This window comes from Camponotus floridanus, unplaced genomic scaffold (genome assembly GCF_003227725.1).
Source record: "Camponotus floridanus strain SB8 unplaced genomic scaffold, Cflo_v7.5 scaffold5, whole genome shotgun sequence".
NCBI classification, from domain to species: Eukaryota; Metazoa; Arthropoda; class Insecta; order Hymenoptera; family Formicidae; genus Camponotus; species Camponotus floridanus.
The window spans coordinates 3,169,238-3,189,787 of record NW_020229658.1 but is presented as its reverse complement, the minus strand read 5'-3'; the positions used below and the strand labels follow the sequence as shown (position 1 = coordinate 3,189,787).

At 32.9% G+C, this 20,550-nt stretch overlaps 5 protein-coding genes across 5 annotated transcripts; 3 read left to right on the top strand and 2 right to left on the bottom strand.

Annotated features, from left to right (window-relative positions):
- Positions 1 to 4,799: 4,799 nt before the first annotated feature.
- LOC105252594 (leucine-rich repeat protein soc-2 homolog) lies at positions 4,800 to 7,206 on the bottom strand. The gene has a single exon (XM_011260047.3). The coding sequence runs from the start codon at positions 6,893 to 6,895 to the stop codon at positions 5,021 to 5,023; it is 1,875 nt and encodes a 624-aa protein (XP_011258349.1). The 5' UTR covers positions 6,896 to 7,206; the 3' UTR covers positions 4,800 to 5,020.
- Positions 7,207 to 7,808: 602 nt separating this feature from the next.
- Positions 7,809 to 11,825, top strand: LOC105252593 (akirin-2). The gene is made up of 5 exons (XM_011260046.3): positions 7,809 to 8,503; positions 9,874 to 10,064; positions 10,199 to 10,361; positions 10,463 to 10,519; positions 10,642 to 11,825. Exons 1-4 carry the CDS (start codon positions 8,302 to 8,304, stop codon positions 10,471 to 10,473), a joined length of 567 nt encoding a protein of 188 aa, XP_011258348.1. The 5' UTR covers positions 7,809 to 8,301; the 3' UTR covers positions 10,474 to 10,519; positions 10,642 to 11,825.
- A 1,255-nt stretch (positions 11,826 to 13,080) lies between these two features.
- LOC105252592 (arrestin homolog) lies at positions 13,081 to 15,214 on the top strand. Its single transcript, XM_011260045.3, has 7 exons — positions 13,081 to 13,162; positions 13,250 to 13,371; positions 13,515 to 13,814; positions 13,980 to 14,207; positions 14,285 to 14,473; positions 14,618 to 14,786; positions 14,969 to 15,214. The coding sequence occupies exons 1-7, from the start codon at positions 13,096 to 13,098 to the stop codon at positions 15,112 to 15,114; spliced, it is 1,221 nt and encodes a 406-aa protein (XP_011258347.1). The 5' UTR covers positions 13,081 to 13,095; the 3' UTR covers positions 15,115 to 15,214.
- Positions 15,215 to 15,930: 716 nt separating this feature from the next.
- LOC105252591 (general transcription factor IIE subunit 1) lies at positions 15,931 to 18,178 on the bottom strand. The gene is made up of 7 exons (XM_011260043.3): positions 17,960 to 18,178; positions 17,714 to 17,880; positions 17,488 to 17,616; positions 17,021 to 17,247; positions 16,735 to 16,942; positions 16,408 to 16,636; positions 15,931 to 16,249 (listed from the first exon to the last, which is right to left on the bottom strand). Exons 1-7 carry the CDS (start codon positions 18,084 to 18,086, stop codon positions 16,074 to 16,076), a joined length of 1,263 nt encoding a protein of 420 aa, XP_011258345.1. The 5' UTR covers positions 18,087 to 18,178; the 3' UTR covers positions 15,931 to 16,073.
- A 530-nt stretch (positions 18,179 to 18,708) lies between these two features.
- Positions 18,709 to 20,466, top strand: LOC105252590 (rab-like protein 3). The gene is made up of 5 exons (XM_011260042.3): positions 18,709 to 18,886; positions 19,181 to 19,390; positions 19,497 to 19,645; positions 19,774 to 19,896; positions 19,967 to 20,466. Exons 1-5 carry the CDS (start codon positions 18,841 to 18,843, stop codon positions 20,144 to 20,146), a joined length of 708 nt encoding a protein of 235 aa, XP_011258344.1. The 5' UTR covers positions 18,709 to 18,840; the 3' UTR covers positions 20,147 to 20,466.
- Positions 20,467 to 20,550: the final 84 nt, after the last annotated feature.

Below are 20,550 nucleotides of genomic sequence, written 5' to 3'. Positions count from 1 at the left end.
AAAATACGAGCGCATAGATACAGTTAAAAAAAAATGCTATATAGATGTATAAAACTTTATACATTAGTATACTTTATACTAAAATCCAAAGACTTCTATAAAATAAAACGCACGCAATGCATATTTTTTACATAACATTACATTACATTACGTATAACACTAGGTAAATTATATATATATGATACCTCTTTAAAATAAATCTCTCTTTTCTAATACCGATAAACCGCTGACGTTTTTCGACGTCGATAAGACGTATTTTACTATTAATAGTTTCTATAAGTGGGAGCCCATGGCGACCGTTACGCTGCAACCTTTATCCTATATAATACAATGAAAGGAATATTTTCACTTTCAGATTTAAAATATTCGATATATTTATTAATCAGCAAGAACCTTTGCAATGTACTTCTGTCGTACGTTGTGCACATTGTTAAATTTCACTAATTAATTTTTATAATATCCTCCTTCATACATATCCTCATTCGTAACAGATTACAAAGTAAATGTCTAATGTCTAATGTAAACGGCGCGAAAACGAAAACGCTTGTTAATTATTTTTAATTAAAATTTAGTCCAACAATGTTAAAAATCATCAATATAATCGTATGTACAATCTAATGGAGAAAGTAAATTCTGTAAATTAATTTATTTTACATGCGATACTATGTGCAATCAACTCCTCAAAGATTCTTACCGACTTTAAAACAGGAAGCCAAAGAGACAAATTTCATTCAACATTTGCGAGGTGCTAGTACACACGAGTGTATGCCCTGCTATCTCCGTAAAACATAGATACATACTGACATAGACACAAATAGATACATAGAAAATATATGTGTATATATTATATATATATATATATATATATATATATATATATATACTCATATTAAAGCAGGATTCGCAACGTATTACACGTTAAACCTTAGCACGGGAAGAAAAAATACTTTGAATGGAGAATTTGCTAAGTTCCATTTTCTAATTTAAATTTAAATGTCTGTCTACGCGATTTACAATTCGCCCGGAATAATAAACAGATAATACAAAGAGAATGTATAGATAGTATAATGAATAAATTGTGTGAGACACATTTAATGTGTAACAATAGAATTATACTAAACCATATAAATTACAACAGCAATATCAAACACTTTATAATATTAGAGATCGAAGAAAAATTAGAGGATGACATTTACAATTGTAAAATTGATTATTAAGCAACATCGAAGAAAATAGTGTAATTATAATTCTTGCCTAATGGAAGATAGGAACATAATTATCGTTACAAATAAAAGTATAAAAAAGGAAAAACGTCTAGAATAATTGATAATTGATATTCAGGGACAATAGCATCTGAATAAAGAGTTTTTCACAACTATAATAGTTGCAGTGTTCTAACAAGATACACTTATCGTTTATATAAGAGATAATAGATAACTCTGATATAAAAAAGCTTTTTTTTTTCTTTTTTGCATAACTAACAATCTCAACTGGTATATAGAAATTCTTACAGAATCAGACATTAATTAATTATTAGAATTTCATAATTAATATGTCGGGTTGATTACTAAACAATCTAGCATTTGCAAACAATGTAGAATGATTAGTATATAATTCGTTTCGAAATTTCATAAACCATTTTTGGCAAACATGTTCTTTCTATTAAATAAAAGTATCAGAAAAATCTGGCGATTTTAGATTTATGATTGAACACGTATTCTCGAAATTATTATGACTCAGACTTTAAAGATTATTACACAAAATACAATTATATTTGCATATTTAACATTAAATGAGATTGATTCTGAGAAATACTAATTTATATACATTTTTCACTAAATTAACTTATCATTTTATTATTCATAGAGAAATTAGAATCTAAATCATCAAAATTCTCGCGATATTTGTTATATATCTTGATTGAATTAATTTAATTAAATTAGACAGTTACATATAATGTTAAATGCACAATAACAATATGGAGAATATCTAAGTAAGTCACAAGACATTGAAAACGATGAGAACAAATAACCTAATTGCATTCGCAAATTACGTGATATTTAGTATATACGTATATGATTACATTATTTAACATATAGAAAAGTACAGTCTAATAACAGTCTAATAACAAGCAAAAAGATTATTGAGAATAAAGAAATTGATAAGCCAAAGATTAAAGATTCTAAAAGAACTCAAAACCTATAGCTTTATAGGCACATTAGTAAATGCGAGCCTGTTTATATAGATATAATAATACTTATCTCATAATTATAATAATAATATATATATATATATATATATATATATATGCATATATATATGTTATATAAATACATGTAACTTTATAAATATATTGGCACTATATTTCTTTGTGCAGAGCTGAAAGCAGAACAACAACGTTGATATGAAAGAGAAATGAGATGTAGCAAGCAAAATCGATTGATTTTATGGAACTTAGCAAAAGAAAGAAAAAAAATCTCAAGAAAATGCTCGATATATGACGTTCTCCATTTCTTCCTTTACATTTACATTTGGCAGCGCAATCTTCTTTAATCTAATGAAAGCACTCTAACAGTATAGAAAGCACCAAGATAGTCTTGTTCCAATTTAGACATTTTCAAATCGCATCATATCCAGACATTCGTGCATAACTCTTAGCTCTAAGACAAATTGGCAATTTTATAACAATCTAATATATGGTGTAATCATTAAGATAAAATTAAAATATAAAATTAATAAACTGTAACAGAACTTTTCTTACGTCTTATTTGATTATATAATATTGTCAATTCTGTTTAGAATTATTATAATTATTATGCAAGATTATGAATATCTAGATATAATGTTATTATGAATATCTAGACACAATGTGTCTGCCTCGAAAATGCCTTATCGAAAAGACATTCCTGACGCTATATATACAATGGCTTCATTGCTTTAATGTCGCACGAGATACACATCGTTACATAAATGAAACAGAGAAAAATTCGCGCGTCATTTCTTTTCTTTCCATTTGTACAGTTACAAAATATCTTCATTGTCATTATTTCTCTTCGTTCACACTTTGCTGTTTCGTAAATTTCCTTAAATTATAACGTGCAGTCTCAAATATATATTTTACACGTTCTAGTAATTTTCTTTTCTTGTATATTCATCTATTTTTATCTAATTCGAACAAAGATGCGGATTATATCGTAAAATTTTGTGCTATTTTACATAATTGCACATGGAGTTCACTTTATAACCGCTCCATCTCGTGAATCTCGATAAAATATATAATTGTCGCTAATTATTGCAAATTATATAATAAACGTAAATTTAAAAACTTTAATGCAATATCGTACACATTCTGTTGTTTCATATGCATAAAGATTATTTTTCTCTTTCTTTATATTATTCTTACTTTCACAGGCGTATTAGAGTGTATTCTTTATTTCACTGCTTAAATTTATTACTGGCATACATAAAAATTGCTAACATCTTCGTTCTGTGATACTGAACTGTTGAATTAGATAAATATAGCTATAATTTTTTTATGTTTCAGAAGATTGTGACTTTCCGTAGAAGGATCTTAGCATATTTTGTACCAAATAAAGTGGCATACATATCAACGAAAAAATGAGAAAAAATATACGCGTGTAACATCAGAATGTATGTACGGAACTTATGTATACCGACGTTCGTTTTGTGTGCACGTATATTCACAATTTTTCAATTTAATACTTTAATAAAATATCTTTTTTTCTCGCTTATAATATATACGAAGTACGTTTCAACCTTTTAATACAACAAACAATGTCATTGACGTCGATTCTTAATACGCTTCTTCTACCATTTCTAAATTAAAAATCTTGTCTCACTTGTTTGTACTTATGTAGTAGATAGGACGTTTATATTATATTCTTTTATGATACGCTGTTGCACAATTCTCTTATATATATATATATATATATATATATATATATATATATATATACACACACTTTTGTATATATATAAATGTTATAATTAAAAAAAAATTATAAAGTTTTAATTTTTTTTACTTAAACAAATTTGTAACATTTAATTGATGATTTTTGCCAATAAATAAAATGCAGATTTTTAATTTCATTAAGCTTTAAAAAGTAATTGCAATATACAGTTAAATAGTACTTTCAATAATTATGTTGTTATCTGCTTTATAAAATGCTTTTCTCTACCATAATCAAGATAAGATTTAATTTATAATCGTTTTAATTATAAGCAATATTTAAAAAATAGGAATTTGTATATATTTTTCAAAAATTAAATTAATAAAAATGAAGCAATTGTATCATGTTTTTGGCACAAACTTAACAAATTAATATAATTTAGAAATTTAATTTCATGTATATAAAAAAAATAAGAAAATGTATTGCATTTGATAAAAACATACTGTGAATAGTACATATAATTTCTTTAGAAACTATTAATTGAAATATACATATCACATATATAGCATCAAATTATATCTTTCAAGCATATATTCATAATATGATCAACTAAGAAAACGACATTCATATATAAATACAGTTTATGCCTTTTTAAATTTATATTAATAGTTAAGTTATATTAATAATTAAAGTTGTAATATTTAAAATATCTCGTTAGAATTGCACACACAAGAAAACTATTATATATGTATATATGTATGTATATATATGTATATACTTTTTCCTCTATATTTGAAAAAAATATTCTATTCATCACTTATTTAATTTGTTTTTGCACTTAAAAAGAAATATCTTTTTATGATACTGAAGAAATAAAACAATCTAATTCATTTTATACAGTGTATCTCAATAATGTTTACACATTTCTCCCTAAAATGAGATCATTAGAGTGAGAATTTAAGAGTCGATAAAGATATTCATATTATATAAATATATCTTTCCCTCCTTCAAACAATTTTTTGACAATATATCGCTTGCTCTTTTGTGATTAAGAATCGACATCAATGTAACTCAGAAGCGCGTGAAAACACGCGATCTTAATTAATCTGTTACATGGACCGATAAGGTCCCTGCATCTTAAGAAATTGAATCACCAGCGACGGTCCACCGGCCACTATCTCTGCCGGTATCTGCGACAATGGACAATTCTCAATTGACATAATACTGAGATTCGTGCACAACGCTAGCTCGAATGGTAGATTGTGTAGATTCGCGTTGTCGTTGATGTAGAGTGACTCCAGGTTCTCCAGGGTGCCGATCTCCTCCGGTAGATAATTCAAATTGTTTTCCCCCACGCTAAGATACGTGAGATTCGTCAAGTGGCCGATTGCGCGCGGCAACGAGACGACTTGATTTGACTGCAGAATCAACTTCTGTAGTTCGCGCAGGAAACCGATCTCGTTTGGCAACGAGTCGATTCGGTTCTCCTCCAGATCCAGCACCCGTAACTTACGCAGATTCGCTATGGTGGCCGGAATACGCTTCAACAGATTATTGGATAGTATAAGTATCTCCAGACTCTTCAAGTACTGTATGTCGTCCGGGATCTTCATCAGCTGATTAGTACCGAGATTCAGCTCGACCATGTTCACCCATGTGCCGATGTCTAACGGTAAAGCAGTCAGCTGATTCTCCTTCATGTTCAGCTTCGTGAGGTTCTTGGCTCGCGAGAAAATAGCGTAGGGTATCTTATCGATCTTGTTATGTTCCAGATTGATAGAATAGACGTTTGTGAACTGGGACGGTCCGCCTGACGGATATGCGGTAAAATTGTTCCTGGACAACGTGATCGTCGTCAGATCCGACAGACTGGACAGCAGACCATCCGGCAGGTGTGACACCTGATTGCCCTCTACGCTGAATTCGTCCATCATCTTGCAGTTTGCCAATGACTTTGGAATATTCGACAATCTATTGTAACGAAGACCCAATCTCGTCAGCGACACTAGATTCCCGATCGTGTCCGGTATGTCCAGGAGCTCGTTATGCTGTAGATCCAATGTGGACAATTGCACGCAATTGCCAATCTCCTCGGGCAGATGTTCTAGATGATTGTGCGAAACGTCAAACGTAATGAGATTGACGAGTTCACCAACACCCGCGGGTAGTTCCTTGATCTTGTTCTCTCGCAAGCTCAACATGGTAAGATTTGTCAAATACCGTATATTATCGTTGACATATTTGACTCGATTAAAGCGCAGGAACAACGTGGTGAGGGACGTAAGCTTGTACACCACGTCCGGTATCTCATTCAACTTGTTGTGCCTGAGATCCAGGACACGCAGCGATTTGAGATTCTCCAGAGTGTTGGGCAGGCTGGTGAGCGAGTTTTCGCTCAACGCCAGGGTCTCCAGATTCGCCAGGCAACCGATCTCAGGCGGCAGAGTCGCCAGTTTGTTACCGTAGATGTAGAACTCCCTCAGATGCGTCAACTCCCTCACGGAACTCGGTAGATTCGTGATGCTGGCCTTGCTGAGATCCAACCGCTTCACGCACTCCTCCCGACAACGAACAAACTCCTTGGCCACGTCCAATTCTGCTTGAATCGGCTTACCCTTTTTCGTCGTAGGTTTCGGTTTATTCGATTCCGGATGCTTGACCATGACGGTCTTCTTGGTGTCAGCCTGACCGCCACCGCCGCCGCCTCCGCCACCGCTGATGGAAGTGGTCGACAGCTTCTTCTCCTTGTTACTCGGGTGCTCCTTATTGTCGCGCGGCACCTCCATGTCCTCGGGCATGTCGCCGCCGGTCGTGCAGGTGGTCAGCCCGCAACCCTCCAGATACTCGGGTATATCCTGCTCCTTCATGTAAAAGCTCGGTAGACTGTCGTCCCCGAGACTCGTCGCGCGATCGCGCTTCGCGTTCGACAGACACACCGTCGATATGTTACCCACGCCCGTCCAGTATTTGCACGACTTTTTCATAACCTAGTGCCCGCCTCCCTCGCGTTCCCCGCCCCGCGTCGAGAAGACGACGTGTACGAGCACGTACGAGAGAGAAAGGCGAGGTTCGGACACCCGTACGCATGTACGCACCCTACGCATGTACGTCCGTCCGTCCGCCCGATCGACGACGAGTATCTCGTACCGAAAATATGCGTGACCGTGCCCTTTACTGCGACATCGTATCGTACGCGCGTCCGCATAAAATTAACGCTCGACCGTGATTATTGACATTATCGATGTACAACGTACAACTATCGGTATGCGCTTCGTACTCGCGTGTACGGCGCAAACGCGAAATGCACTGAGTCAGTGCTAGAGTAGTATACACATACACACGTTCATATGAGAGAAAAAGACGCGAGCAGTAGGCAAATTCAAGTCTTTTGATTCGCTACTGCTTACGTTACTGCTCGATTGCGATTGGTTGATTCGTCTGTCGCTTACATTGGCTGCATTCAGCGGACTCGCTGCTAAGTAACAATTAAATCTAATTGGTTTCTACTTTCAGATCCGACCAATCAGCGTCGAGTAATCGAAAAATCTAGTAACGTTGCCCAACTGTTGAATTTGCTGAATGCAGCTATTTTTCTACATCCCAAGTGAAAAACGTCGATAGAGTTCAGTCTGTAAATTTATATAATTACAAATTTGACAGCTAAGTAGAGATATATCAAAAGAGCTCATTCCGCGCGAAATTTTTAATTAAAATAAAATCTATCTAGAGAATTTTTCGTTACGTGGCGTTCAATATCCAACAGAAGTCTTTCATCTCCGCTTTCATTTTCGAGAGAAAGGAAAACGTGGAGGGCTAAAATCCCTAGAAGGCGCATTCTGCCATTGGAGATCGAAATGTCATCGGGCGAAGTTCTCTCACCCATCGTACCCCTAGTCAAGCGACGAAAAACGTAGGGAGAGGGAGCGAAGCAGCGAGGAGTCGAGGGACGAACTGCGAGACGGCGAGAAAGAGAGGAGCTCGCTGCGCGTAGCGAGCGGCGGCCATATTGTTCCAGCGCAGTGTTTGTTTTGTCGGTGCGAGCTGCGCGTTGGCCACACGCGCGCCTACGAATCCCGTCCCCGTCATCGGGGAAGAACTCGGCCCGAACTCGCAGTCTCGTCGCGCAAAATACTCTCGCGTCTCAAGAGATCGTCCTCCCAGGATCGTCGTCTCCTCGCCTCGTGGCGCCGCTCCCCGTGTCGCTCTGCGCCAGATCATCGCGCCGCTCCCCTTTATCCTCGTTGGCTCCGTCTTGCCCCCTTCCCTCCACCCTCCCCCTCTTTCCCCCCCTCGGGGCCGCGGCCCGAACGACTGGGTGTCAGTCGTAGACGGCGCACAGTGAGCCCGAGAACACCGCGCCACTACCGTCAGCAGTGTCAGCAGTAGCACCATGGCGTGCGCCACACTCAAGAGGTCCTTGGAGTTCGACCCGGTGCACAGCCACGGCCGACCCAGCAAGCGACGGAGGTGCATGCCCATGTCGTGCGCGTCGCCCGGCGCGTCCGCGTCGTCGTCGTCGTCGTCGCCGCGCGGTGGATCGCTGCCGCACAAATCGTCGCCGTTCGGCGAGATAGCCAGCAAATTGACGCCTGGTAATTACACCGCAGGCTGCGGCCATTTTTTTCTTCCTCTCTTCCCCCCCTCTCGCCCCGCTCGTTCTCTTCGTCGCTCTTATCGGCGTTTCTCCGTGTTTATCTCCGTCTCGCTTTCCCCTCCTCCTCCCTCTCTGTGTCCCTGTAAACGCTCGTTTTCTCGCATGCAGGATGGAAGAGAGACGGAGCGAGTGCGAGAGATAGAGAGAGAAAGAGAGAGAGAGTGAGACGACGAAACAGACAGGGGCGGCTAAGCTGTAGCGATTTAAAACCCGTATTCACGGACCCCTTGCGGAGAGAAGGGGGCGGCACGCGTAAATCATATGGTAATGTAGTAACGGACGCGCTCTCGGGGATTCGGGTTTACGTTCCATTCTTCTTGTTTTTCTGCGATGTAAAAGGAAGCGCGCAAAGGTGCGTCCAGAAATCGTGTATTTTCTATTTTCCTGCACGTGACAAGACTGATGATACATAGTATATACTGTACATAATATGACACAAGAAGATCGTTACGTATATATATTGGAAATGATGTTTCATTTTTGAAGGAAAAATCATTGTTGACATTTGTCTTGTCAGCAAAGATGCCTGAAATACGATTGGATGATTAATAAGTATTTTGGATTGAAAGAAGTAGCAAAATATATATATTGCATCTTGAATTTTAAATTTTAAACGTAGAAGAAAAATCAATAAAAACTCAGATGTAGAATATATAAAGAATTAAGATACTAGAGACTAAGATGAAAAAATAGAAATGAAAAAGAAATTAGTTATTGAGGAATACACAAACTTGGAATTGAACATAAGATAAATAATAAATCGAAAAAGCAGCAATAAAGTGATGTCACAAATTGTTATAAAAAAAAGAAGAAACTCATAAAAGCTTTTACATGTAATTGCATGTAACATATAATACATTTGAATATGATTATTATTCTATTTAAATAACAAATTAACTTATATTTAAAAATCTATTGAATAAACATTATATTTGAATAAATCTGAAAATTTAAGAAAAAAATTTGAAATATTACATAAATTTGTTATTGTTATTTCATATATATAGTTTCTTTTCATATATAAAATTTACATAAAATTATATTAATAATATATAAAGAATAAATAAGAATATTTATATTTAGTATATAATAAAGAATAATTATATCTAGTATCTTAATTCTTTATATAATTTTAATATAGAACAGTGCAAAATAAAAGAATATATTAACTAATAGGAAACATGCTACTTGCTATAAATATCTAGTATAAATCATATATGTGTTTGTGTGTATATATATACACACACAATTTATATTAAATATTTATTTTTTTAATTTAAACAATGTTATTTTGTATTTCTTGTATAGAAAAAATGGCTGCCAACATCAGAGAAGAAATTCGCAGATTGCAACGGCGTAAGCAATTACACTTTCATCCTCAGACTAATAGTGGTGATTCATCAGACATGGAAGGTCCTTCCAGTCCTTCTGGCTCTTCTTCGACTCCTTTTAGTCATAGTTCTAATGGAAAGGAAAAACCCCTATTCACATTTAGACAGGTAGAGTTCTTTAATTAGTTGCATATTTTGCAATAAGAGAGATTTATTTTCTGAAATATATTTTGTATAAATATTTACTACTACAGCAGATAAGTATTGGCTTGTAGATTTGTCCATAAGAAATGGTTTTGTAGGTTGGCTTGATCTGCGAACGAATGCTCAAGGAGCAAGAAACGCAAATTCGAGAAGAATACGATCAGATCTTACATTTAAAACTGTCTGAACAGTACGACGCTTTTGTCAAATTCACATATGATCAGATACAAAAGAGATTCGAATCTGCGGCTGCACCGAGTTGTAAGTATTAATTCATTCTTATAATAATGTCTGCAAAAGAGATTATCTATGCTTTTTTATTCTTTATATATTATAACTTGTAACTTTTTTTTAATTTTTAGATCTATCATAAGAAAAGAGTCTTATTTATAAGGAGATATTTCTGTGAAGAACATTAGGTAAGTTTTGTAAATGTTTGTTTTCTTTTGTTGGAAAAAAAAAGCATAAAATCTCAAATTAATGAGATGTTATACAGAAAAAATAATTTAAAAATTTTTTATAATATTTTAATATATTGTAGATTTTTACTGTGTGAGATAAATTTTGCTTACGTCGAGATTTCGCAGCATCACCTTGTTGTGGAAATCATCTCTAAAAGAATAAGAAATTATGTTTTTATCAAAATATCATGGCTGGAAAGAAAAGAAAGGAAAAAAGAAGCGGAAGAAAAAAAAAATAATTAATGACGTAAGTTCATAGGAAGAAAAAAGAAGAATTACGTCGAATTATTGAAAATTTACCATGTATACTTTCAAGACTAACATATTTGTACTGTTCAACATTAGAAGTACGCTGGTATCAGGGAACTGATTCTACTTATGTACAAATGTTATTACGGTTGAAAATATGATACATGTGCAGTGCAAAGCTTGATATCCAGCTGAAAGAGGGAAAGAGAAAAAGAGAATTGAGAGATTTTTCTCCTAGCTTATCACAAATATATTTTTCTCTTAGCTCATTGGAGGCAGGTTATAAAATTGCAGACGCAGAAATTCTTGAGATTTTGTACACGTTATGCAGATAGAGCATTGTGTCGAATGTTGTAAGTGATGTATTCCATATAATTTTTCATTTACTCGTCTTGATGCTATGATAATTTAGATATTGCTCAAGTATATATAGCAAACAATGCTCTAAGTATCTTAATATAAACGTGTATCATCATTTCGCGAATTTCGAGACAGAAGATAATGTGCGTGATTTAAAAAAGCCTTTCCCGAGCTCTAACTGCTCTGCGAGAAGCGAGATGACATTTAGAATTCAATGTATAATTGCGTAAATTAAGAAATTAAATAGTTCTATGAATTATTTGTAAACCGAAATCTACACGTGAAGAATTTATTAGTATAACTTGTTAAATGAATAGTAAATTTTTATTTCGACTCGTTTGCGAGTTGTAATCGGCTCGCGTCGAGGAGATTCTAAGATTTTTGTTCGACTAGAAAATTAGCCATTTTGTGTAAAAATACAATTGTAAAATTGTAAAACATTTTGCAGAAATTTTCATTGCAGTTGTTATATTTGTTTTACTCTTTATTAAACATTTTTATAAAAAAAAAAAAAAAAAAAAGATCTCATTTAAGATATAAACGTTTACAAAAGCCGCAAAAATGTCGGAATAATATCGTAGATTATAGTAGGCATTGTATGAAGGCATTGTGAAGCATAAAGTATTTGGAATAAAGATTTCATAAAATCTCGTCACATACAGTATTTCTGTTCCCTGGTAGCAACGAATTTCTGTATAGTTATAATAAAAAAAGTGCTGAATAATGAATATAATTATATACTCTAATTGTGCCTATTATTATAAAAAAATGTTTATCATTACTATTATTATTAAGACTATTATTATTTACTGTTACCGTCGTTTGTTACTGTAAAAGATTTTTTTTTGTTAATATACAGTGAAATTTTTACTACATTGCAATAATAAGATTTTCACGCAAAAATTTTTTTTTTTTTTATTCAAGAATAATATGATCTTGCTATCCTTAATGGCTGCGTGCATTTTTATTTCGCCAAAAATAAAAAAAATATAGGGCACCAAGGGGAACACTCAGACAAGAGTTTTCCTTATTTTATATTCTAAGCACAATATAACAATATGGAAAAAACATCTTGTACGATTTCGAAGGGCATTCGAATCTACTGCCTTTTTTATATTGCGCAAAAGAAAAGAAAGTGTTTCTCAGTTACCATGGTATTTTTGGATGCATCGTACATCGATGGTGCTCATGCATACATATACACAATATACATACGCATGTACACAAGTGACATAAAGGAAAAAACATACGTGTTACATCGATTGTCTATGAATTATTGAATGTAAGAAAATGAAAAAAAGAAATATAAGCGGGCAATATAATTTTTAATTGTTAACACACTAAGTAATATCTATTTGAAGCTCGCGATAGGTACTGTTATCATTAAGGAAACTCTTGAAAACACACACAAGCGATCGTGTGAAATTTCAGGGGATTTTATTTCGATTACAAGAGATATATACCTCTGTATTATATTGTATAAACATTCTATTATCGAAATAAAGATCAACTTAAGACTGAATAAAAAAGAAACATTTTCTTATTTCCAAGTAAAAAAAAAGTTTTTTTATATATGTATATATACATACTTGACAATTGTGAGTTTTGCAAGAGATTGTCACCTATATATAGATATATTTTATATCAAATATTTTGCAATATTAATAGTATTATTAAAATGCTTATGACATGCTTCCTCAGCACAGCTATCGCATATCGATTTTTTCTGCGCAATAACTAACACAATCCTCTTAAAACAGTTCTACGAAGTAATCCTGTTAGTAGAATACGGCTTCGAAACGAAAAAAGAAGCCCCAGTGAGACTATATGAAGATCTACTCTTGGTACTCGAGACGTGTCACTTCTGGGCGGGAAACAAATTTCTTTGCTAAATCATTCGTTCGTTTAGAAAAAAACGACGCTAAATGTTTCCTGTATTGTTTCTGGCCTACATTGTAGCCGTTAAAGTATTCAAGAAGACTACCCCTAATGGTGAGTTTACTCAACTATCAAGTGTCTTTTTTGAAATTTAATTCTTCTTGAGCATTTAATAGTGTTATGTGGAAATATTGTATTCAGGCAAAGTTACGGTATATCTGGGCAAGAGAGACTTCATCGATCATCTAGATCATATTGATCCCATTGACGGCGTTATTGTCGTGGAGAATGACTATCTTCAGGGGCGTAAAGTTTTTGGTCAAGTGAGTAAAATTCTAACTCTTAGTATATATAAAATACATATTCCTGGATTAGGATTATATTCTCATATGATTTCTGAAAATATCCAAAACTTTTTCTCGTTAATAAGTAATGTTCTAATATTGTATCACATACATATATTTAGGTCTCGACAACTTATCGATATGGTCGCGAAGAGGACGAAGTTATGGGAGTCAAGTTCAGCAAAGAACTCGTGCTATGTCGCGACCAAATAGTACCATTGAAGAAAGAGAAGCAGGAGACCACAACGATTCAAGAACGTTTGTTGAAGCGTTTGGGTTCGAATGCATATCCATTCACGTTTCACTTTCCGCAGATGGCTCCATGCTCAGTCACTCTTCAACCCGGTGACGATGATCAAGGAAAGCCTTTGGGAGTCGAATATGCTGTAAAAGTATTTGTTGGAGACAACGAAGAAGACAAGGTATTCAAATAAAGGAAAAATAAATTGATTACAAGAAATCATAAAATGCTCAATAAAAAAAAATTAAAAGAAAATTAATAAGCATACAGTAGTAATATATATATAGCATAAAATTTTAAAGTAAAATTTCTGCAAAAACGCGTTTATTTTTTTACTTTTTTTTAGGGACACAAAAGGTCCTCTGTATCATTAGCCATCAAGAAACTACAATATGCCCCGCCGACGCGAGGTCGTCGACTTCCCAGCTCTTTGGTATTCAAGGGATTCACCTTCTCCCAGGGTAAACTGAACTTGGAAGTCACATTGGATAGAGAAATTTATTATCATGGCGAGAAAGTTGCGGCGAACGTTACAGTTACGAACAATTCTCGAAAGGCAGTAAAAAATATCAAAGTAAATATCATGAAATTAAAAATCGAATAAGTCTCATATGTATTTTACCGTATTCCATTGTCTTTTTCTTTCCGTAGTTGTATGTGGTTCAACATTGCGAGGTGACTATGGTAAATGCTCAATTTTCGCGGCACGTTGCTAGCTTGGAGACTCGCGAGGGTTGTCCGATTACACCAGGCGCATCCTTCACGAAACAGTTCTATCTTGTGCCTTTGGCCAGCAGCAATAAGGATCGTCGTGGCATCGCTCTCGATGGACATCTTAAAGTAACAAGTTCTTCAGCATTAAGATATCAAAATATATCAAATATTATATAATACACATTTTTTATTTTATATACATATAAAACTTATAGTAACATTGACCAAAATTTAAATAAAATTTTATGGCATACCATTTTGACTTTTCAGGATGACGATGTAAATTTGGCATCCTCGACTTTAATCGCTGAGGGTAAATGCCCGACTGAAGCCTTGGGTATCGTGATTTCTTATTCTGTTCGAGTCAAGCTGAACTGTGGTACCTTAGGTGGTGAACTGATTACTGATGTTCCATTCAAATTGATGCATCCAGCTCCTGGTATATAGTTTACGTTATTTTACCTATATATATTTGCACATAAACAATGAATTTTGAATATAGTTAAAAAATTTTCATTTATATATTTACGTTGATACACACACATATGCACACATACATACACGAAAGATTTAAAGAAAAATTGAATTTCTTAATTCATTCAAACATTTTCTTTTATGTAGGTACCATTGAAAGAGAAAAGGCTATACTAAAGAAGAGCAAAAGCATCGAAAGAGCACGTTACGAGAATTCTTGTTATGCCAACGATGACGATGATAATATCGTATTTGAAGATTTTGCTCGTTTGCGTTTAAATGAACCAGAGTAAACCAAAGATCGGCGCTTTTTCTTGCAGCTGATTTCTTCAAAAGAATCCTGAGCTCCGTTCGTAGTGGATTATTTTTCCGTGTTTAAAAAAATTGATTTTTATCTTTATATTCAAATAATAATAATATTAAAATATAAATAATATTAAAATAAATAAGTAAAAAATCCTAAAATCCAATCTCAAAAAAATTTTATTATTATATGTAGAACTATTATTTTATACAGAATTTATTTGAAATATGCATTTTTTTCTTTGGATTCTTTTGATATAATTTTTAGTGAACGAACTATATTAAATATAAGGAAAAAACATTAACTATGATACTATGAAATTGTTTTTAAAAGAAAAGGAAAAAACAAAAAAATACAAAAAAAAGAGAAAAGATTAATTAATAAAAATCATCTCGGAATTTCTGTGCGATGGTGATGATCGAACAGAAATTTACTACGAGAACAAAAAAAAAGAAAATATCAAGTAAGCTTAATGAATAATTCATGTTTGATTCAGTTTGAAAATTTCCCGTTTTACCAGAAGTGACATAGTATATTATTCATTATTAATTATTTTCTTATATTTTACAGAATATTTTTTTCTTTCATTCAATTATTTATTTATTATTAAAAAACTGTTGTAATAGTATTGTTCAGTTGCATTAGAAAATATATATGAAATTGTAATAACGCACCTTTTTGTCTTCCTTCTTTTTATACCAATTAATTCTTCAAATGTGAAAAATATAGCAAAAATATATATGTGCTATATTTATCAATATAAAGAATACACAAACTGATCCATCAGAGTTGTTATATCACCATGAAAAGATCACTATACTATATTCTCAAAAATTATACACATTTTATGATTATATAAAATATTACAGGAAACGACGAGAGAGAGATATCAAATCAATATCAGTCTTATATAGAGCATTTATCATGAAGACACTTATTGTTCTTTGCTTAATCATACATGTGTGAATAATATTCTTGATACGTTTGAATATAAGCCTCCTTCTCTATTGATGTCATTTCTGCAATTAGAGTATCATTAACATCAGTGATCGCGACGGTTTTACCGCCAACACTAACGGTTGGTACAAGCTCATCGTCTTCAGAATCAATCATTTCCACTTCACCTGTAAGTTATTTTGAATTGCAAGATTTAAAGAAATATAAATTAATCGTCAATAATTTTTTGCTCCACGATTCGAGATTTTCTTTTTTATTTGATATATTTGAGTTATTACAATTATCCTAATATTGAAATTTCTATTATTTAATAAATTGTTCATACCAGTATCAATAGTTTGCATTTCAACATCTTCCTCATTATCACTACTGTCACTGGATTCCTGTGGAAGTGCTGCTTTAATGGATGCCATGGAATTAGTACCACCTTTCTTTTCGTGAGCTAATAGCACCGACATGATATCATCGCCCTGCTTATTATTTGTTGTAGTTATATTCGTGGCAGTGGCTGCAGCCTTATTCAAGATACTTTCTTGTGTATTCACACCATCAGGCTATAAAACAATTATATATATATATATATATATATATATATATATATGTATATAACAAAAAATAATACATATACAAAAGATATAATAGAATAATATACCTGTGAACCATCAGAATTAATAACTGTGCTTTCTGTCATCCATATAGGTCTCTCCTTTCTGTGATTCGCCGCATTGTCATCTGGAGATTCGTCTCCAATAGTAACATCCACTCTAGTTTCTTCTACCACAAAACCTGATATTCTAGTAGCTTCTCCTGACCATTGTTCACTAGGTGCTCTAAGGCTACTTGGTTTTCTCGTGTCAATACTAAAAATTAAAATTTATTATTGTTTTAACAAGTTGAAAATTTTTAATGTGAATAAATGCATTGTGAAAAACACTTACCCTCGAATAATATTAATATCAACAGGTTCTGGTTCTAATATTTCAGGTGCCAATTTGATTCCTTCTACTTCCCTCAATAATATATACAATGGTTCCAATTGTTCATTAAACTTTGCTAATAATAATCTAGAATCTTTCTTTGGAAGAGCAGATTGATCTTCTTCTACTATTTCCCGGCAATATGTACACCTAAATTCATCAGTTCTCATGTCGTAAAGTTGATCCGCCTATATAAGAGTTTAATGAAGTTTCATCTGTGTTATAATAATTGCCTTAGATTAATATTATAATATAATAATAAAATATTAATATATTTAGTGCTTTATAATTTGTTATATATAATTTATATACTATTTTGATTAGCATATTATGTTATTTTACTATAATATATAACAATGTAATATAATATAAATAGAATTGATTCTAATTGTTAAGGTTCTTAACTTATATTGTGTTGTCATACTTACTTCAAGATCTGTAAATGTTTTTAAACAACTTGGACATTTAAAGCTAGCCCTACTCGTTGCATCTCTCTCTTCAGTTTCCATTCTTTTTCTCATTAAGTCAAGTTTATACTTTACTACATTCACAAATGTCTGAAATAAAAATATAAATTTTTATCAATTATCTACTTTATTAGTCTCATTAATTCTTATATATTTGTTGAATAAAAAAAATCATAATTCTTCATACCTTGTAATTAATAAAGTAATAATTAACTTTCTGTGCCTTGCCATCTGATCCTGTTTCCATCTTTAATCTTACTTGAATAAACTTATCATTTCGTAACGTAGATATCCTGGCTCTCAACATTTTGCGCTCAAATTTTAGCAATTCACAAATGTCATCTTCCTTCATACCTATACAAATGTGTATCTTTTTATATTAATAAAATTATTTTAATTGATGGATTTTCATACAGAGTGTATAATCACTTACACGGATTCCTAACCAGCATATCCACAATTAAAGCATCCTCTATTGTATAGAATCCACGCACAACGAGACGCGCCAGTTGTTTCAAACTGCTAGGTACCTCAGTCACCAGTCTCTCCTCAGCACTCATGTTTTATATATACTTGAAATCAGAGAAAAACCTGAGATCGGCCATTCCGCTTCAGTCACGATCTTACATACAGGTCTAGAAACTGGTCTACTTTTTCGGTAGTGAGGGTAGCACGCTTAGGCCCGTTCTACAATGAGTCATAAGTCGTAAATCGTAGGCAAATTGACCAATCATGGTTGATTATTTCAAAAATAATCAACCATGAATGGTCAATTTGCCTACGACTTACGACTCATTGTAGAACGGGCCTTAGTGCCTCGAATCCGCACGAGTCATTACGATCGAGGCAAGTTGGCGCGCATGCGCAATTCTCTTGACAAAGATACATTTGTTTATCCTTTCCGATTACCACTTATATATTATCACTATATCGCTTATTATGTAAACTTATGTAAACTTATTAATAAAACATTTAAAAAAACCTATATAAAATAATAATAAGACCGCGTCAATGGAAGCTGTGGACGGCCATGTTGTGGACACCAGATACCGCCATCTTGTTTAACTAACATCCCAATGGGATCAATCAAAATCAATCAATCAAAACTGGGTATCACATGGCAAGACTCTTTTATTGGTCCTTAATGTTGAGCTCTTGCGGCCTGTTGCCTCTTCCCATCTCGGTTGCTTGTGGCGTTCATGTCCGATGCACTTGCCCGAAAAGTCCAACATGATACAAACTGTCAAATGACAAGCTGTCAAAATTATCGCAAATATAATTCGTGAAATACATATAATTTAATACGATTTATTAATGGCAGCAATTGATAAAGTTAAAATTATTGTGATAGGTGATTCAGGTAATAGGAGAAAAATATATAATATTGAATTGTATTATTTTTTTTTTCAAAATATCGATATTTGTAAATATAATATTTTATTTAAACGAATAAAACTTTATTCTAATTATTGTAATACAAATTTCTTGCAATTGATATTACATAATTATTATTAAATATCAAAATTACTTATATTATTATATTTATTATTATATTTAATTAGGTTATATTATGCAGTGTAGGATTGCATCATACACTGTATTATAAATTAACTGTCATTTTATATAATTTGATTAATGATTTACATCATTGCAGGTGTCGGTAAAACATCATTGACACATTTAATATGCCAACAGCAACCCATTGGCAATCCTTCCTGGACTGTAGGTTGTTCAATAGAAGTAAAGCTGCACGAATATAAAGAAGGGACACCCAATCAAAGAAGATACTTTATCGAATTATGGGACATTGGTGGCAGCCAAAATCACAAAAACACAAGATCTGTGTTTTATAATCCCACAAATGGTACATATATATTTTACAGTAATTAAATATAATGTTATATCTAATTTGGATACATAATTGTGACAGAATATGACAGTGATTGCAAATATATGTCATTCATAATTAGGCATAATATTAGTCCACGATTTAACAAATCGTAAATCACAACAGAATCTTCAGAAATGGTTGGAAGAAGTTTTAAGTAAAGATGGAACTTCTTCAAAATCTAAATCATTTGAAGATTTTGATCCTGAGAAATTTGTAGGCTCAACACAGGTAATAAAAATTTCCAAATTATATAATTCTTTATGTGTATATATATATATATATATATATATATATATATATATATATCCACATATGTGTGTTTATAACAAATATATAGATAACTCTTTTATTTTCAGATTCCAATTTTAGTTGTTGGTACAAAGTTCGATTTAATCTCAGAATCCAATTTCATAAAATCCAATGTACACAGACGTTCTGCAACTATTGCAGAAGAATGTGGTGCCGATGAAATATTTTTGGTAAATATTTCATATATTTATTTTATAAACTCACTAAATACATGCTTGATTAACCTATTTATTTTAACAGGATTGTCGCCAGATAAGATCTTTAGCAGCAGGCTCCAGTTCATCTGTAAAACTTAGCAGATTCTTTGATAAAGTTATTGAAAAACGTTATTATTCCTCCAGAGAGGCGATTAGTCCTGATAAGCGAAGGCCGCCACTCTACACTTCCTCACTATATCCAAAATTTTATCATAATGACTAAATATGCAAAGAATAATGTCTCGAGGGAAATATTTCTGTTCTATATCACAAAATAATCAATTCTTGTGATATAAAGGATTGTGGGATTGCTTGGATTAAGTATTGCAAGGCTGTTGATCTCGCACGTCTTATCCACATTCCTAATCTTCCTAATGGAAGCATTTTACCAAATGTGCTCAAAGATGACTATGTGAACAGTATAGATAAAAATTATTACTCGAATATTTTTCATTTATATTGTAAAGATATTGTTATATGCATAGTCATTTTATAATGTAAAAAACAATAAATCTATAATCTATTCTACATGTGAAAAAGTAATTATTATTAGATTATTTTGTATCAACAATATCTAAGAAAATTATTTTTTTGAAACATACATTGAATTTTATACATAATAAAACG